Consider the following 21,372-nt stretch of genomic DNA (forward strand, 5'->3'; position numbering starts at 1 on the left):
AAATACAAATTCACAGGCCCTATTCCAGACCCACTAAATCAAGAATTCTGGAAAGAGTGGGGACAGAATCTGTGTTTTATCAAGGTTTCCAAGTGATTCTGAATTTGAGAAGACCTGTATGTTTAATGGAGAACATAGCAACTTCATATAATTATTCCAGTTTTACAATACAAACCAGATAATTATCACATGGCTGAAACACTCCCGGATTGTTTCAGGTTAATTTCATAGGGATAGTATTACCTTTTAATGATAAAATAAAAATTGGGTGGAAGTGAAAGAATAGCACAAACATAGCTACATAATGCACAGATGAAATTTAACACATATTTGATGTTTAGGCCACTATTAGCAGATCAAGAAAGGGTGCTTGCTATACCTAATATTCTAAAGAATGCCTCACAAGTATAAATTTATGTTAATAGAGAAAACCATTACATCACCTCCATTACTTCAATTACCATCTATCTTATTAAAGATTGTCAGTTGAGGCTACTATCATATCCTAGGGGCTCCTTCCTCTTATTCTTCCTCAATTACCTGTATCCCAAACTCACAGCCCCAAATGGTTATTGTTACTGTTAAGAGTGAATCATGTAATTTCAGAGTACTGGACAGATGAAAGGTTAAAATTCACCTTTACCAGCTAGATCTCTCTCATCTTCTGCTTCCTGGATAATTGAACTCATTCTGCCCCCACTCTTATTTCCCCACTGCTCTTGCTTCCTTTGTTCAGGAAATGCAGCACAGAGCTGCCTAAGTGAAAATCTAACATTTTTTATTTTTCCCTCACCTGCCACCCCTCAGCCAATTGCCACATCAGTTCATCTCACTTCCAAAGTAGCTCTAGAATCTATCCCTCTGCCCTGGATTGGGTAGGATTCAGATTCCTACCCAATTAATCACCCTCTACTCATGTTGCTCCTTTTAGAAAGCATGCACTTGCTAAAAAATAAATTCATCGTGTCACTCCATTGCTTAAAATACTCCCATGGCTCCCTGCTACCTTAAGGGAAAAACATAAAATTACTCATCCTTCATCCTGGGATACCTCTCTGGCTGCAAATCTCACGTCACCACTCACAGCTCCAGTTGTACCAGAGTTTAGTTCTTGAAAAGCAGTACTCTATTTCTTTCTTCAACCCTTCTGACTTTTCAACCCTTTCTACCTGTGACTCAGCTCTCGTCACTGGGATAATTCCTATTCATCCTTCACGATCCAGTTTCGGAGCTGCTTTTCTCATAAAGCCACCTCCCACCTCCACACGTTATGCCCAGTGCACTCCAAGTGCAGTACTTAGAATGCTGTACAGTAACCATGTGCTCCTGCCTCTAGATTCTAAGTTCTACCAAGAACAGGAACAGTATCTACGTTGTTCACAATTATAACCCTATCACCTAAGCAGCAGTATAGCATGAAATTAGGAACATGGGCTTTGTAATCAGACCTAAGGGGTGTCACAAGTGTGAGAATGTGGGAGTTTCTCCAACTCACTCTGTCTACGTTTCCTTACCTGTAAAATGTAGACAATACTACCTGACAAGGCTTTTTAATGATTAAATGTGATATCTGAAGGATTTAGCATAGTGTTTGGTACACAGAAATGTTAGCTGTTATTATTACTTCAGTGCCTATCAAAGAAAATATCTGCTGAATAAATACAGTATTCACAAGGTATTAAAAACATTATTTATTAATGCTAACTTCATATAATTCATTATATTTCCAAATAAAGTTTATAATTCTACAAGGAGGCTTCAACATAGTTCATGTCCACAGCACTTCTGTTTTCTTACAACCACTACTGGGCTGAATCACAAAGCAGAATGTTCAAAGAGAATGACCTGCGCCTCACTTTCAGGAACAACTTCTTTATGAAGTCGAACCTGCTCCAAACCAGGGCTTTCAAGAGAATTTGGGTAAGTGTTACAAATTGAAGCAGTCACATTATACCTCGCCGACTGATAAAAGCTGTAATATTCAAGTCTATTCTCCCCCGAGTTTTCTGGTGTCTTTAGTTTTTGTTTAAACTGAACAACTTTGTAGATCAAAAACATGATCAAAACACAAGCTACGATAAATAAAGCTAGCAAAATGTCAAAAGCCTCATTTAACCTTTCAACTTCTTGTGTACAAATTAGAGATGTTTTCCCTGACACTGAAGCATCATCAATTGGTAGAGCGCTGTTTTTCTCCAAGTTCAAGTTAACAGAAGTAGTAAGCTGTATCTGCACAGGTAACACTGCAGTAGTCTCTAGTGGATTATCAAAGGTATTCTCTTGAAAAAGTCTACCGGTAGGTGAAGTATGAATTTGTTCCCCGAAAGTAACGCTCTCAGCATTTTCCAAATGTTCCCCAATTGTGGTTACTTTATGCCAGGCCATCATTAACACAGTGGTCTTGTGATGAATATGAAGAGATTTTATAGCCCAAGCTCTGGATATGTTTGTCGAAGATGTACCGCAATCTGTAAAGTTAGTCCACTTAGTGTAATGCAATGCTCTGCCAAGCATGGATGGGGGTTCTGACAACAGATGTTTAGGGTAATGGCTGAAGATGCTAGCCAGTCGCGAAGGCCCGACAGTTTGCAGTTACAGTCCCAAGGATTAGAATTTGCCTGAAGATGAGTCAATGAAGACAATGGCTTAAGGACCCTTGGATGTAAGTCTGTAAGATTATTAAATGACAGGATTAAGGATCTTCAAAGATGCTCCCATATTTTCAAATGTATCATTACCAATGCTGATTATTCTGTTTATAACTTAAGGTATATTAAATTATTTAACAAGGCAAATGTGCCAGAATTTAAATTTTCTAAATCAGTATGACTTAAGATCAAATGTTTAAGATTATTAATTCCACTAAATTCATCCCTAGTAACATTTTTAATTCTTGAATTTTTCAGAAGCAACTATATCAAGTCGACAAGTCCTTTAAACGCAAAAGTCTGTATTGCTTCAATATGGGTATGAGGCACAGACAGTCTTTAAGATTCTTAAGTACTGCAAAAGCTTTTGATGGTACTTTTGTTAAATTATTACCTTCTAGATACAAACAATCCAGGTTTCCAAGATACTGTAAATCTGCATCTGATATCCTCAAAATTCTACTGTTTGATAAATCAAGTACCTGAAGAGCAATCGTACCGACAAATGAACCACTCCCAAAGACAGGGAGGCGATTTCTTTAAAGCTGATGAGTACCAAACTGAAACTAGATCATTAAATACTCCTCTTGAAACAAAGAATACTTGATTAGACTATAAATATAAATTAGGAAGATTGGAAAGCCCCTCAAATATTCCAGGATCCAAGTATTTCATAAAATTATCATTTAGATATAGAAAATAGAGGTGCTTCAAATGAACAAAAGGCTTTTGGATACAAATACACAATGCCACTATTATTCAACTATAATGCTACCAGAGAATGATGTCCCAGTAATTCACTCACATTTAACGAGGATATGAGATCAATTATTTCCAGTCAGATACAGAAAAACTGTACTTTCAGGAAAATTCTTAGGAATATTTCAAAGGCCTGAGTTATGGCACTTAATTCGTCTCCTAGTGCAGAGCTGATAAACAGATGCACATCCAAGTATCTTTTATGGAATAATAACACAAGATTACAGGTAACAAGAAGAGTCACAGGCAGAGCACAGACAAATGTACTACACACAAAGCCCTGCTCTTGTTTTTTTCTGCTTGTATCAGAAAAGGCTGTAAAAAGAGAAGATAAAACTTTAAATCTTCAAAAAGTTCTTACTATGTATCATAAGTCATACTAAGATGATAGCGTAAAATCATGAGTTTGGAGTATGTTCTAGAATTATTAACACCTCCAGGCCATTAACTCACTGATAAAATAGTAATTCAAATTTAATGAACTGCAAAATAAAATGTTTACTAAGTTCATTTAAAATATTACAATTACTGTAACAACTGAAAAAGGATGATGCAGGAATACGAGTCTTTAGATACAGTATATCCCTTTATTAACTTAAAGTCTAACATTAATTAAATAAAATTATAAAATATGTATTTATGAAAATACAAGGTCATTGCAGAACAATTAAACTCTCCTGAAACTATAGTTTTTTACAAATCAAATTATTTTTAGTTTCAGCTAAAGTTCACATTTAAATCAACAGTCTTACCAAGAACAGGAAATTCACATTATTAACACGCGGCTGATTCAAGTAAAGGTTTTCTTTCTAAATCTGAAGAAATTTCTAAACTCCATTTCTTTCTGTGGTACCGTTGACCTCCAGCCCTCCACCTTTTTTTTTTAAAGTCACTTGTTTGCTCAGGAAACACCACTCTTCACATTGGTTCCTCCACGGTCAGTGTGTAAAACAGAGGTTGCCATGGAGACAGGAAACTGAGAGACAGGAAGTAATTTTATCTGTGTTTCAAAAGTATTGTTGAAAGGAAATCTCAGGATCTTATTTTTCAGAATGCTGTTAATTTGAGTTTTCTAATGCACACACCTAAATACTGCATAATTTTAAAAATAAGTATTTTAAAAAGAAAAACCCAAAAACCCTAAAAACTTAAAATTTTTAGAATGAACAACCTCTGCATATACACCAACAACAGATAGCTACTGAGTGGAAAAAGTTGAAATGAAATGTAAATAGAATGATATAATTTTGTGAATTTTTAAATGAATAAAATATTTAGATTGTTTTGAATACATATTAGGACTTTAAAAGAACAGGTAGCATAACAGAAAGCAATTTAGAATAGTGAACACACATGTTACACTATCTTCTACGGTCTTCTTTTCAATTTTTCAAAAAGAAGTCAAGGGTATAAAAAATATTAAATACTACCAATTAGTGCCTTAATACAGGGTGGTACAAAAGTTGGTTTACAGTTTTGAGTATTTGAAATAGATTATTCTTGTATTATTAATAACTAATTATTGCATTATTTTCCATACAAACAACTGCAAACCTACCTTGGCCCCACCATGTATACTACAGTAATGTGCCTTAGGGTGTATAATGATATCAGGTTGTATACCAAATTACTGGCAAAGGTGACCTTTTGGCAATGAAAGTTGAGAAGAGTGCAAGAGGCCCTTTAATGACATTTTATTACATATACATGTGAATTAGTTTTGAATCTTTTAATATAAATGCATATAATGTAATATTTCAAGGTAAGGATATAAGGAAATGATTATAAATTATTTATAATTGTATATACAATTATAATAATTATAATTGTTTAGTCATAATTTTCCAAAAAGCTGATTGCTTAGGATTTCTAATTCTGACTTTTATTAACATTACCAATACCCTAACAATACACTTAAAATATCAGTGATAATATAATTATACATTATAGTTCCCTTTTGATATTAAGCAGCTTTACCTCACATCAAGACAACTACTTTAGCCCTGGCTAGTGTGGCTCAGTGGGTTGAGTGCTGGCCTATGAACCAAAGGGTCATTAGTTCAATTCCCAGTCAGGGCACATTCCTAGGTTGTGGACCAGGTCCCCAGGGGACGTGAGAGGCATCCATATACTGATATTTCTCTCCCTCTTTCTCCCTCCCTTCCTCTCTCTAAAAATAAATAAAATCTTTAAAAAAAGACTATTACTTCAGATGATATGAATTATTTCCATATGAAATACTTTGTGTAACACCAAGCATTATCTTTCTATGACAATAAAAAAATTAGAGGTACATACTTAATAAAAGATCTTTACCAAATGATTTATTTCTCACAAATACCCTTTGTGACTAGCTATTGTTTTTATTTTATGAATAAAGAAATAAGAAAACAACCAAAAAAAAAAACCCAACCCCAAACGACAAAAATGACATGAATTAGATAAAGATGGCACAGGAGCTACGATCCTCAAGCCTGTTTGGTTTCGTATTTTCAGTAACATACAAAGTGAAATAAAGTATGCCTCATGGGTTTTTCAATTGTGTCATGCAACTTAAGAGTTATGATGGGGTTCAGGACATGCTACCCCCAAATATAGCACCTTGGCATACCGAATACTTTAAGTTTAAGCTAAAAATGTTTAAGACGACGGCAGAAGCAGGAAGGTCTCTCTCTGACCTTCCCAATTCCCAGCCACATCCCCATATCCTCTTTCCCTTCACCCCTGAAACAGGTTATAAAACCTTCATGTGAGAGGTGCCCTCTCTATAGTGGGAAGGAAAGAGCAAACTTATCTCCAAAGACATAAGGACTCTGAACAGAATACAAACAAAAACTTCCCCAGCTTTACTACACTTATCTCATACCATTTGTCCTTATTATATCTTTCTACTACTCTGCATCCACTCCACATCAAACCTAGTGTAAAAACTCACAGGTTTAACAATTTTTTAGGTCTTCATTTCCTCATGAGTGTTCTGTGTCATGTAAAACATTAAATTTGTATGCTTTTCTCCTATAGATCTTGTCTTCATTTACTTAATTTCCGGACCAAGGTAGGGACTCTAAGTCAGAGATTTTCAACCTTTTTCACCTTGCAGTAATCATAAACTAATTACTAAAATTCTGTGGCAAACCAAAAAATATATTTTTTGCCAATCTGACAAAAAAAAGATATCATTTTGATTCATTCATACCAGATGGCTGTGGTCATTTTCTTATTTGACCATCTCAGGGAAGAGAGGTCAGTGCCCCTTACTAAATCCCAGGTATTGTATACTTTAATAGTCAAGTATCATATGTTTTAAAAATTCTTGCAGCTGCTCTGAGAAAGTCAAGGAAAACCTTTTCCTCCCTTAGAGTTTAAAAAAAGTCAGAGATATTATACATCAAAATCAAAATAAAGTTTAAAGAGAAAAAGCTTCAAGGTAATAAAATAGGAACATTAATTAACACTGTCCATTGTTCCAGAAATATCCAAAGCTGACAAAATTATTTATTAGATCTTAGAAAAAAATTTTAAATAAATTACAACAAGGAAAAGTGAGAGAAAAAAATGAAACCTGTATTATTCATACCATAAAAACTGAAGTAAACTGCAGTAAACTAAAGTGAGTATAAAAATAACAAATATAAATAATACATTTTAGCTCTCAGGTTGATATACAGCACAATTCCGATATCCAGAAAAACAAAATTTAGCCTTTCTCTTAATGCAGGAATGGAATCCAGAGACTCTTCATCCTCCCACTTGCTATGATCACAGCACTACTCAAATTTGAGATTACAACTCAAGTTTCCCAGCTTCCCACTGCAGGGAAATGCAGGTACATTTCCCTGTGTTTTGATTAAGTACTGTCATTCACAGCAATTCACATTACTTAAGGAATTTACAATCTCATGAACTTTAACTCCTGTAACATGTTTAGTAAAGTCTTCATGTGATCTCCAATTCACATGAATGTCTTCAATGTGATTCTCCGCAATCTGAATTCTGACATTTTGGTTTTGCTCTGGAATATAACACATCAAAATGGTTCCTCATATCCCTTTTCTGATTTCTACTAGTTTTTATTAGAACTATTTCTGAACATTACACTCAGCCTCCTAAATGGGCTTCCTCCCTTTTCTTTTCAGGAAATTGATTCACTCACTGATTTATTTTTCTCTCATTCTTCTTTTATACTACCTTTGTCTTCAAATAATCTCACGCTTCAAGTATTGACACAGATCTATTTTCTTTTCCATTCAGAAATTCCATTACAATTACGAGAATGAATAAATAAGAGAACTGTTTTAGTACTATATTTTAAGTATATACCATCTATATTATTTAGAGATACAGCATCTATGTATCAAACAATTAGGGTGGGTTTACATATAAAGAATGGTTTACAACAGAAGTCACTAATCTTATGGATCTTAAATTATTTATGGACCCCCAAATCAAAATTTAAAATGGTGTTTACAATTTAAAATAGTCCAGTAACAATAAAAAAAAAATTATCATTTTGCTCAATGTCGGGTAAAATTTTAATGAGAAGCAGTATCTCAATACAGATTGCTATTTGGTTGCAAGAAAAAATAGTAACTACAAAGTGAAGAAATCAGACAACACCTTGACCAGAATTAGCAGCATTAACGAGAAGCAGATGGACACCGTGTGCCGCCAGATGTTGTATTTCAAGAAGGACACAACAGCACTTCTGAAATATTCCAGCCTGAATCTAATCATGAGGAAACATCAGAAACACCTCAGTGAGGAACACTTTATTCTGTCGAGACAGAGGGAATGAAGGATGAATACAGGGAAGGGGTGAGGGAAGGGAGAGAAGGATAGATAGAAGAGGATTGTATTCTTCAAAAATGTTACCCTTTAGAGAGAAAGAGAGGCTCGGGAAATGACATTAAAGAGTGAAAGAGACTACAAAGACACGGCAGTGACATGCGACTCCTGATCCTAGACTGAAGTTTAATCTATGCCTTTGGAGGGAAACACTTTGGAAAACATTAAGAGGTGTGTATGTAAGTAATGTTATTTTCATATAAAAATTAGCTAAAGAAACCTTTACTCCCTCTATGTAGAAATATTATAGACCCTAAGAAAGGAAGAAAATTCAAACTTGGAATTATTACAGCTAAAAAAAATAGTAAAACAAAAAGAGATGAGACAACTGAACTGCACAATTAAAAGAAAGACTGCACTACATTCAGAAAATGACCAAGAAGATATAAAGAGACTGAATGGAGTAAACATAAGCAAATCCATGTATCGTTAAGTTGGTGATATTGCACAGCACTATAAAATATCATCAAGCAGAAGGTGACATTCCTTAGGACATAGGTAGTTACACACTTTTTAAATGAATTAACAAACAGGTATACACTCAAAATGTAGTGAATTTAACATGAATGCATGTACAGTGACTTAAGCTTTTAGAACTTTGTACTAAGGTAATTGGATGATAGATGGATGAATGAGAAAGGAAGAGAGGAAAAAAAGAATAAAATAAAAACAGCTAACTTTACCTATCCAGACAGTTACATTACATATGTAAATTCACTAAATCTTTACAATACCCTCATCAGAAAGACACTATTAGAATCGCAATTTTAGAAACAACTAAACATAGGCACAGAGAAGTTATGTGGCCACAGTCACAAGTGAATGGCACTGGGATTTGAGTACGGTTATCAAGTCTACAGTCTTTATCAAATTTCTGAACCAGAAGTTGTGGTTTAGGGCAAAGGAGTTTAACAGTTTCCCAAATGATCATTCTTTACAGCAGTGATTCTAAACTAGACATGGGAGGTTCTACTAAGCACATCTAGTAGGTAGAAACCAGGGGATGCTGCTAAATCCTACATTGTGCAGGACAGTCCCATAACAAATAATCACCTGGCCCAAAGTCACTAGTACTGTGATTTAGAAACCCTGCTTTAGAAGAGCATATTTCTGCACTTGAAAATACATTATAATGAAAGAAGAAAATAACATTTCCTAATTTAGCCCGATAAGAAAATCATTACCAATGTTATTCTCTAGACCTGCTTATTTCAGGCAAGGAAAAAGTTTTACTACAAAGTCTAAAAGAAACGCAGAAACAGGAAATTACTATTACATGGGAAATTAAGCAAGAAACTGGAGATGTATGTAGAAGGGAGAAAACTTTCCTCAAACTCCAACAACTATGTATTTGTAAGTAGAAGAAAGTCTCCAAGAGGAAATGTTAAAACTGCTGACTTCCACATCAACATTACCTTCCATTAAATTATATGAACATAAATCTTCCTAAATTGTATCATGGGCCAATGACTATGTGGCAAACTTCTAGAGCAATTTAGATTTTTTTTTGGTTTTTCAGATCATTACATTTTCTCGATCTGTCAATGCTTCTTTAAGTCAGTAATCAATTAAGAACATTTTAAAATTAAATCATTACTCTTTAAAGTTCTCTATTATTCAAGATTTTCTTGGTAACCATAAAATGACATGAATTCACTACTGCCCAGTAGATTTTTTAATACTTACTTCATTTTAAAAACAAAATTAAGATCTGATCTTCCTATCACAAAGCTCTCTCTCACAACCTTTAGATCTGAAATGTTAATGTTTAAGGGAATTTCTGGCCTTATTAAAGTCTGCTCCTCAATTTATATAGATTGGCATAGCCCCAGTTTAAGCATGCCTTAGACTTGTAAAAGCCTTGTACTTACCTATGGAAGCCAACTATTTCCACAACTAATATATGTAAAATGTTTTTGAACCATACACTTACATAAAATTAAATAATGAAGCAAACAGTATTCTCATAAAAAAATGTTTCTTAACCTATATCATTTTTATTGTACCCTCAATAATCTCTACTATATATTAGAGAAAACTCTAACATGTTTTTTTAACCTTAATATTTTCTCCATTCATTAATTTTTTCAAGAAATGTTTACGGAATGTTGACTACTGACAAAGACCAGGTTCTCTAGCATTTCATTTTTAAATGCTAACAATTTTCAAGTTCTTTTTCACTAAGAAAAAGAAAAACAGCAATAAGTTAAAATGTAGGTAGCTGGAATTTGGCTTCAAAAATCAGTAAGATGGCACTCAATTTCACAGTGAGGAAATAGGAACTCTTATGCAAGTCCACCTGAGAAGCAGCGCCTCCTGGTATTTAAAGGAACAATCCCTGGCTCTGGCCAGGTGGCTCAGTTAGTTGGAGCATCGTTTCATACATTAAAAATGGTTGTGGGTTCGAACCCACATTGGGGTACATACGGGAGACAATAAACCAATGTTTCTCTTTCACATCAATGTTTTTCTCTAACATTGATGTCTCTGTCTCTCAAGTCAATAAATGTATCTTTGGATGAGGATAAAAAAAAAAAAAAAAAAAAAAAGGAAGAACAAGCCCGGACTTCTAGTTACCCAAGGCCAAAATCTGCTCTATAGCATGCCACATGCCAGACGCCAGGCAAGTTACTTAACATTTTTAATCTATTTATTTGTTCTACAAAAAGAAGATAATTATGCCTATACCTCTGTTTTAAATTTAAATGGACTGTTTTAAAATTAAATGGTATTAGATGCAAAGCACTTAGCAAAATATAAGTGCTCAATAACTATTAACTATTGTTATGGTGTGAGGATAAAACAACTGTCTATGTACTGAATCCGAATGACCGTGATAAAAATAAGTAATACATGTATTTTTATAAAGGACTTCTGATGCTAACTGGATTTAGTTTATCACTAGGATGCATGTGCTCTAAAAGTTCCCTAAGACAAAGATCTAATATATTATCATTATTCTTCCCACAGTGTTAAGTCTTAAGGCCTATCTTTATACCTTTATAATTAAAAGCAGCAAAAACAAGGACATATAATGCCAACTCCAAAAAGCTAGGAATAAAAGCAAAGAAAACATATTCTTCTTTAGATTTCTAAATCAAAGTGATCTGTATTTGCTTTACGGAAATGGGAATTTAACAAAGTTTGTAAAGTATAATGTAATACTTTCATCTATGTCAGAAGGAAAGAACTTGCAAGCTTCTTTATACATATCCCAAAATAAATAAATATTATGTAAGATACTTTTGAATTACCAGGAGGATAATTCATAAAGTGCGATTCACATTGACAACATTATATATTTCATATATTGACATAAAAAGATGACCTAAAATAAGCCTAATAAGATCTGGTTATTATTAAAAAAATGGAAATTCAGACAAGAATCAAATAAATTGGTAAAATGAGTACGACCGTTCAACTGCAGTGCCCACCACGTCCGCTCACATACTTTTAGATCTAGACTAACACTTGCTACGCCATTAACTACTAACAAGATTAGCACAGATACACACTAAGCAACACTGCCCAGAAACACACAGCAATACCAAATGGCCAAAACAGTGCACAATGCTAGTGTTTGGACGCTTTAAAGAAACACATTTTATGAAACTGTTTCCTCACCTATTATCAGATGGCAGAAGAGAAAGCAAAGCCAAAGCTGAAAGTTTTCTTCTTTCAGGCTGGGTAATGTTGTCCATGCGATCAACCCACATTTCAATCATATTTCCCAAGAGCTGGTCCATCTGAAAGAAAGACCAAGAGGCATCTCAAATATTTACTTGTGGACAAGTACTGTTACAGGCTAAAACCTCATGCATGGCTGAAGTTCAATTCCAGCAAACCACAGAATTAGAATACAAGAATTTAGGGCAAGCCTTGAGCCAGAAAGGAATAATTTAAGCAAACTAGAATTTGACTCTAAACAATCTTGAAAGCCAAATAATTCTGAGAACTAAATAGACTTGTTCAACTTAGCTAGGCTAAGGTGTCCAGTTGTTTGTTCAAACACCAGTCTAGATGCTGCTCTAAAAGTATTCTGTAGGTCTGATTAACATTCACAACGAGTTGACTAAATTTAGGGGTGTCCAACCCATGGCCCAAAGGCCACATGCAGCCCAGGATGGCTATGAATGAGGCCCAACACAAAATCATAAATTTACTTAAAACATTATGAGATTGTTTTGTTTTCGTTAGTGTTTGCGTATTTACTGTGTGGCCCAAGACAACTCTTCTTCTTCCAGTGTGGCCCAGAGATGCCAAAAGGTCGTACACCCCTGCATGTGTGTCGGGCTTCATTCAATCAGCTGAAAGTCTTCAGAGCAAAAACTAAGGTTTCCCTGAAAAGAAGAAATCCTGCTTCAAGACTATCCACCAACAGATGAATGGATAAAGAAAATGAGTACATATATACAATGGAATATTATTCATATATAAAAAATGAATAAAGTCTTGCCATTTGTAACAATATGGATGGGCCCCCAGGGTGTCCAACCCACGGCCTGTGAGCCACATGGGGTCCAGGATGGCTATGAATGTGGCCCAACACAAAATCATAAATTTACTTAAAACCTTTTTTTTTTGCCCACCAGTTTTCGTTAGTGTTTGTGTATTTAGTGTGTTGCCCAAGACAACAACTCTTCTTCCAGAGATGCCAAAAAGTTGGACACCCCTGGTAGAGTATTATTATGTGAAAAGTTGGGCTGAGAAAAACAAATACCGTATGATTTTGTTTATTTGTGCAATCTAAAAAACAAAATGAATGAACAAAATGAAACAAACTCATAGATACAAAATGATGGTTGCAGAGAGGAGGGGTTTGGGAGCTTAGGCAGAAAAGGTAAGGAGATTAAGAAGTACAAACTTCCAGTTAAAAACCAGATCAAAGGAATGTAATGTACAGTACAGGGAATAAAGTCAATAATACTGTAATAACTGAGACGGATGGTTACTAGACTTATTGTGGTGATCACTTTGTAAGGTACATAAATATAAATGATAAATCACTGTGTTGTACACTTAAAATTAATATTGTATGTCAACTATAATAAATATAAATTTCGTCAAAAAAAATTGTAACATAAAAACCCTGAGTTTCAGCTTGCCCTACAAAATTAAAACTTGCCCGTCCCTACAGTCATATGAGCCAATCCCTTAAAATCTCTCTTGTGTACATGTACGTACACACACAAACACACACCTCTCCTCTCTCTCCACACACACACACTGCTATGTTTCTGGGGAACCTGGACTGATACAGTTAGAAGCAAACCAAATGTACTGATCTTGTAGCCTGAAAGTCAATCAGTGAACCGCAGGAAACACTTGCCACTTCCAGCACCCTTTAAAAAACTGCATTTCATGTCAAATCTCTACCTTATGGATTTGATAATATAAAATCAACCTAAAGTTCTCACACTTGTCTATTTTTGCGCTTCTTCATTTTTTCCAAGAAATGCTTCCACACATTTTTAAAATAATAAAATGTCAAGAAAATACTTATTAGTTCAAGAATTTATACTTGAGTCCCTTAAACTGTATACTGTGTCGTAAGATGCCACAGCAAACTCACAGACAATTTAAAATTGATATAAATACGAGACATCTATCAGATACTGCAAGAATTACTCGCTCAAGATAGCTCCTAGTTTTAACATTACACTCCTTGCATATAGACAACTGAAGCTACAGTAATAGAGCTGGTCGAAATAAAGATGCAATCAGTAAAGACAAGGATCTCTATAGTCTAATTTTATTTATAACTTACATTTATTTCTTTTATTAAAAAATACTTAACAGCATTTAACAACAGTGAGTTTTCCAAAGTTGATCTCCAGTGCTGAAACCGGAAATCTAAATACCTCTCTGTCATAATTAAACAAGCAATTAGAATACAAGGCGGCAGCAATCTTTCTGCAAAGAACCAGACAGTAAATATTTAAGGCTTTGTGGGCCATGACGTCTCAGTTGCGACTATTCAACACACCAAATCAGTCATAAACAATTTATAAACAAATGGGCATGAATTTATTTCCGTATAAAATTTCACTTAATGCCTGGCTGGTGTGGCTCAGTGGATTAAGTGCAGGCCTGCAAATCAAAGGGTTGCCAGTTCAATTCCCAGTCAGGGGCACATGCCTGGGTTGTGGGCCAGGTCCCTGGATGGGGGCGCAGGAGAGGCAACCACACTCTGATGTTTCTCTCTTACTCTTTCTCCCTCCCTTCCCTTTTCTCTACAAATAAATAAATAAAATCTTTAAAAAATAAAATAGACACACAAGCAGGGCCAGAGCTAGGGTGGAGCAAACACCCCTGATGATAAATTCATAGTTCCCAGTATTACAGAAACAGTTAAAAAAGATCTGGGAGGACTGGGGCTAAATTACTCAGGAGTTTATTTTTATGGTAGAATCAAAAAAGATTAAAAACCAACTAAAGGAAAGCAAGAGGCAGGGAGGAAGTGTTCTAGGTAGAGGGAATAGCCTGTAGACCAGGACTCTGAAACAAGAGGGAGAAAGGTGTTTCCAAGAAACTGAAAAATGTTCTGACCCTGACCGGTGTGGCTCAGTTTGTTAGGTGTCATCCTGCAAAGTGAAAGGTCAGCTGCTGGTTTGATTCCTGGTCAGAGCACATGCCTAAGTTGCGGGATTGGTCCCCGGCTGGGGCGTGTACAAGAGGCAACTGATCGATGTTTCTCTCTCACATCGATGTTTCTTTCCCTCTTTTTCTCCCTGCCCTCCCTCTAAAAAAATAATTGTTCCGAGCAGTGAACAGCCAGATCCAGGAGTTCTAAAACGAGGCTGAGAAATAAGGACAAAGAACAATTATAGTAGGCCTGTGCAGGCTAACCTACATTTGGGAGTTTGGACTTAATCCTACATCTAAAAGAAAGACACTGAAGAGATATAAAACAAGGAAATGAAAATTTCACATGTATATATTAGAAAACTCAACTTAGTTTCTCTGAAGTAAATACTAAGGTCACAAATGTTAATGACCATTTATTGCAAATCACGAATCAACAAAAAACTTTGCATTATGTTCAGAGAACTAATTTCTAAAATCAAAACATTTCTTAAGCACACAATGAAAAGATGATGGGATTTCTGTACTTTGATAATGTTTGCCAAATTCTACGCAGGCAAGTGCAGATGAAAACTAATCATGCCAATACCAATTGAATAATTACCTATTAAAGGAAAACTTTATTTCCAACTGGTTCCAGCACTGTTATAGCTTTAAAGGGCGCAAATTATAAATACATCTTTAGAAGAATAAAGTAATTGTATACCGTTATATTCCTGTAAAGCAAAATATAAAATGTTTAGGCAAGTGATGATCTTTTCTCTTTAACTGTTATTTTCTTTGTCTAACCATACCAACTGCTATTCAAAAAATAAAATGTCATTTTTACGTAAGATTTCATGAATCAGTTGGCTCATTTTGTGGAAACAAAAAGGTACCTTCAATCTCTCTAGAATTTGAAAGATGTATGCATTGTTTTTAAATCCTCACCTGAGAATATGTTTACTGATTTTTAGAGAAACAAGGAAGGAGAGAGAGAGAGAGAGAAAGACTGATGAGAGAGAGAAATGTCGATCAGTTGCCTCCTGTATGCATCCTGACAGGGGATCAAACCCACAACCTAGTATGTCCCCTGATCAGGAATTGAACCTGCAACCTTCTGTTGTATGGGACAATGCTCCAACCAACTGAGCCAGGGCTATGTATGCAGTTTTAAGTCAAACATTTAGGATTGATTAAGAAAAAAATCTTATGGTCTAAGTGGCCCGTCTTCAGGAAAGTCATCTCCTTAGGGTGAAAAATTTTTTGAATGTGAAATAAGTTACCAAAATGTCTTACTCTCCCCCAAATTTATAAAATCTAAATTAAAGAATATTGCCAAAAAGAATAAGATGATAGTGTTTCTAGAAAACAAGGACATACTTAATAGTTGAGTTCAGTCTAGTTTTGTAGATAGATATCTTAAATTCAGCTGCAAACAGTTTATTGACTCTTTATAATAAAGTTATTTACCCTAGAAGCATACTGACATTGTGTAAACAACTTTAGTATTGAACATATGCATTTGCTGGCTCCTTCTGAACTCCTGTTAAAAGGAGAAAAAAGAAATATAAAAATCAAAGAAATAACCCCACAGGGTTAGTAATGAGCAGAAATTACAATAAGTAAGGATGGGGACATGTTTTTAGATGGTGGCAGGAGGATGCAAGAGTGGTAAGTGACTCGACAGAATCGAAAAGCCTGAATCCAAACTGCCTGGCTGGGGAATAACAGTCTAATGCAAGATGATTTAGTCCACAGAACCCTGTAACCAACATGCATCCAAGAAGACAAAGGTGTGGCAAAGATCAAAAAGAAAAATTGGCTAAGGGATTTCCCGCCAAAATGGAGGCGTAGTTAGACACATTGTGCCTTCTCGCACAACCAAAAGAAGAACAACAATTAAAAAAAAAAAAAAAACAGAACTGACATAAAATCGAACTGTATGGAAGTCCAACAACCAAGGAGATAAAGAAGAAACACTCATCCAGACAGGGAGGAGGAGCAGAGACGGGCAGCTGGGTGGAGAGGACTTGCAGCAAGGCAGGGGCTGGTGGGCCCAGCAAGGTGGCGGATTGTGAAGCGGGGCAGGCTGAGCGGTAGCTGGTGGACCGGGTGACAGACTGTGCAACATGGGGCTCCGGCGAGGGGAAATAAAGCCTCAAACCACTGGTTGAAAACTCCTGTGGGTGTTGAGGCAGCAGGATAAACTCCCAGCCGCATAGGACAGTTTGTTGGAGACCCACAGGGGCCTAGAGCATGCACAAACCCACCCACCCAGGAATCAGCACCAGAAGGGCCCACTTTGCTTGTGGGTAGCTGGGGAAGTGACTGAAAACCAGCAGAGAGTAGAGCAAGGGCCATTTCTCCCTATCAGACCCTCTCCCACATACAGCGTCACAGTGCAGCCAGGAGCGTTACCCCGCCCTGGTGAACACCTAAGGCTCCGCCCCTTTACCTAACAGGTGCTCCAAGACAAAAAAAATGGCCCAACTGAATGAACAGATCAAAGCTCCAGAAAAAATACAACTAAGCAATGAAGAGATAGCCAACCTATCAGATGCACAGTTCAAAACACTGGTAATCAGGAAGCTCACAGAATTGGTTGAATTTGGTCACAAATTAGATGAAAAAATGAAGGCTATGCTAAGTGAAATAAAGGAAAATGTATAGGGAACCAACAGTGACAGGAAGGAAACTGGGACTCAAATCAATGGTGTGGACCCGAAGGAAGAAAGAAACATCCAACCAGAAAAGTATGAAGAAACAAGAATTCAAAAAAATGAGGAGAGGCTTAGGAACCTCCAGGACAGCTTGAAACATTCCAACATCTGAATTATAGGGGTGCCAGAAGGAGAAGAGGAAGAGCAACAAATTGAAAACTTATTTGAACAAATAATGAAGGAGAACTTCCCCAATCTGGCAAAGGAAATAGACTTCCAGGAAGTCCAGGGAGCTCCGAGAGTCCCAAGGAAGTTGGACCCAAGGAGGAACACACCAAGGCACATCATCATTACATTACCCAAGATGAAACAGAAGGAGAGAATCTTAGAAGTAGCACGAGAAAATAACACAGTTACCTACCAAGGAGTTCTCATAAGACTGTCAGCTGATTTCTCAAAAGAGACCTTTATAGGCAAGAAGGGGCTGGAAAGAAATATTCCAAGTTATGAAAGGCAAGGACCTACATCCAAGATTGCTCTATCCAGCAAAGCTTTCATTTAGAATGGAAGGGCAGATAAAGTCCTTCTCAGATAAGGTTAAGTTAAAGGAGTTCATCATCACCAAGCCCTTCTTATATGAAATATAAAGGGATTTATCTAAGAAAAAGAAGATAAAAAATATGAATAGTAAAATGACAGCAAACTCACAGTTATTAACAACCACACCTAAAACAAAAACAAAAGCAAACTAAGCAAACAACTAGAACAGGAACAGAACCACAGAAATGGAGATCACACGGAGGGTTATCAACAGGGCAGTGGGAGGGGGAGAGAGGGGGAAAGGTACAGAGAATAAGTAGCATAAATGGTAGGTAGAAAATAGAGAGGGGGAGGTAAGAATAGTATAGGAAATGTAGAAGCCAAAGAACTTATATGTATGTCCCATGGACATGAACTATAGGGGGGAAATATGGGAGGGAGGGGGTGTGCAGGATGGAGTGGAGTGAAGGGGGGGAAATGGGACAACTGTAATAGCATAATCAATAAAATACATTTTTAAAAACAGAAAAAAAACCTGGCTAAAGAACAATTTGAACCTTCTAGTCCCCCTTCCCCACTGCTGAAGTACTCCAAAGATACAGTATCTAGAAAAGTGAAATCGGAGAGGCTCTAACTGAAGACACCAAGAACATAGAAAGGCAAGGTGAGGTACAAACTAAAATCAGATGATTTTGATGAAAATCTGGCTCCTAATGGCAAAACACCGTCATCCCAAAAGTGCTTTTCCCCATCCTGAGTCCCACAGTACTTGTTTACCACTCAGAAGAAAATGGAAGACCATGAATAAAAGGGTCTGCAAATACTACTGTCATCTGCCAGTAAGTTTTTCTACAGCAAAAGTACCACTCTTTTAACACCCCGAGGTTCTACATTGTAAATTAGGTGATTAATCCAAAGACTTCATCATTCATTCAATATAAACAAATGTCTCTGGCAAGATCTGAATAGTAAATGCCTACAGGAAAAACTATCTAATGGTAACTTCTGCAATTAACCCAGGTCTTTTCCTAAAGATATAAAATTACTCAATTAACTGGCTTTCTCTAACACCTCACAACTGTTCACAACTGTTTCCAAGTATTTGGGACAGACAAATCTTTGTCCAAAATCCTTGCTTGCTTCAAAGCTACGTGGACTTACTGGAACTCATTTGCCTTGACCCATTTAATTCCTACACATGCTTTTTTGATTTTCTTTAAATCTGTACTCAACTGTTAAAAGTAGACATTTGAACTCAATATTTCATTCATTTCATTCCCTTAGGCTCTACACTTAAACATGTTGGCTTGACAATTTTATCATGTTCTTTGTGAAAACATTTCCTCTTCACAATGAAAAGTAGAAAAAAGAAGTATTCCATGAAAAGCCTGTGGTCTAAATACAGTGTCAGAAATAAGTCTGAACAAATAATAGCTCTCTCCTGAATCCTTCATAATGCCAATGGACTTGGAGCAGTAGCAGCATCTAACACAGGTCATTATTTCTCTATATTATGATGTTGAGCCCAATGGAGGTGGCCTATTTTCATGTATTTTTTAAAATGATTATTTGGGATGAGAAAATAATTTCAGAAAATTTCCCCTATGATGACTTTCAAATGCATAGCACCTAAAGACCTATCCATTAGTTTACTTAGTGCTGGGTAAGTAAAGTATATTCTTTTGAGTATAAACTCGATGTTAAGTTTAAGACTACACAGAAGCATATTCCCTTCAGGGGTGTTGAAACATGCAGTCCACAGGCCACATACAGCCCAGGATGGCTATGAATGTGGCCCAACACAAAATTGTAAATTTAGTTAAACATGAGACTTTTTTTGTGATTATGGTTCACGATGTATTTAATGTGTGGCTCAACACAACTCTTCTCCCAGTGTGGCGCAGAGACACCAAAAGGTTGGACACCCCTGCAAAACTAAAACAAGGAAAGCTGTATTTTTAGATCTCCACTCGTGCAAATATACACCTTGGTAGGTGACCCACTTCCAGACTCAATTCATGGTGTTACTAACAATTACTTGAGGTAAAATGACATTAAAAATATTTAAAAATTAAAAGTAAACATAAATTAAAAAAATATAAGGTCTTATTTTTATATAAATAGATACTGTAACACTACTGATAAAGCTATATAAATGGTAGCACAAATCATTATCAAATTAAACAAGGATACTTGTTTACTATACAAAAATCAGTTTCATTTCTTTTCACTGACAGTGAACAAATGAAAACAAATTCTCAAAACACCATTTACAATTTCATTAAAATCCAGCATAAATTTCACAAAATACGTGCAAGACATGTACAATGAAAACTACAAAACATTGTTGAGAACACTGAATGAACACCTCAATAAGTGTATATCCATGTTTATACATTAGAAGACTCTATCTTGCTAAGATAAAAATTCCCCCTATATTAATCTATAAAACCTATAAATTAATCTATAAAGTCAACATAAACTTAATAAAAATCTCAGCAGGAATTTTCATGTGTTTGTAGAAGTCAGTGGGCCAATTCTAATACTGACACAGAAATGGAACAGACCTAGATAGAATAGCCAAACCTACTTTTAGCAAGAACAAAGGTGGAGGATGGATACTATTTCAAGATCTATTATAACTAACCAAGAGAGTGACAGCACAAAAGTAAACATTCAGCTCAATGAAACAGAGGAGAGTTGAAAAAGATGCACACATACAAGGGGGTAAGCAAAAGTTTGTTTACAGTTGTGAGTATGAGAAAGTTTATTCTTGTATTATTATTTATTAATTATTATATTATTTATTTGTCATCATTATTGTTATTATTTTATAGTCTTACTTATAATTTATCTTTTAGGTAAATATGGCTGAAAATTTAACCTCCTTTTGTCTACCCTTGTAAACGGTCAGTTTATTTTTGACAAAAGTGCCAAGAAAAGCCAACGGGGAAAAGTCTTTTAGATAAATCATTCTAGAATAACTTATAACATACAAAAACATGTATATGTGTATATATGTGTGTGTGTGCATACATACATGTGCATATATGTCATATATACACTAACATACATAGTAACCATTGAACCTTATCTCCCTTCATTTACAAAAAAATTAACTTGAAAGGAAGCCGTGGCCATAAAAGCTAAAACTATAAAAACTTCCAGAAAACCCAGGAGAAAACCTTCATGAGCTTCAGGTAGACAGACTTCTTAGATCAGACACAAAAGTCTGAACCATAAAAGACAAAAAGTGATAAACTAGTAAACTGATAAACAGCTTCTGGTCTCAAAAATATACACTGATAAAAAATGAAAAGGAAAGCTAAAGACTGGGGAAAATATTCGCAATA

At 35.6% G+C, this 21,372-nt stretch overlaps 2 protein-coding genes across 2 annotated transcripts in view; both read right to left on the reverse strand.

The window, feature by feature from the left end:
• The window catches only part of IPO11 (importin 11), a 182,199-nt gene that overhangs the window by 38,796 nt on the left and 122,031 nt on the right, over positions 1–21,372 (reverse strand). Inside the window, exon 27 of the mRNA XM_024578651.4 lies at positions 11,877–11,998. Within this exon, the coding sequence (XP_024434419.2) occupies positions 11,877–11,998 (122 nt within the window). The remainder of the gene's footprint in view (positions 1–11,876; positions 11,999–21,372) is intronic.
• Positions 1,677–9,183, reverse strand: LRRC70 (leucine rich repeat containing 70). The gene is given in 3 exon segments (XM_071220010.1): positions 1,677–2,525; positions 2,528–2,668; positions 9,096–9,183. Coding segments are annotated over 3 exon segments (939 nt in total). The 3' UTR covers positions 1,677–1,815.

This window comes from Desmodus rotundus, chromosome 1 (assembly GCF_022682495.2).
Source record: "Desmodus rotundus isolate HL8 chromosome 1, HLdesRot8A.1, whole genome shotgun sequence".
NCBI classification, from domain to species: domain Eukaryota; kingdom Metazoa; phylum Chordata; class Mammalia; order Chiroptera; family Phyllostomidae; genus Desmodus; species Desmodus rotundus.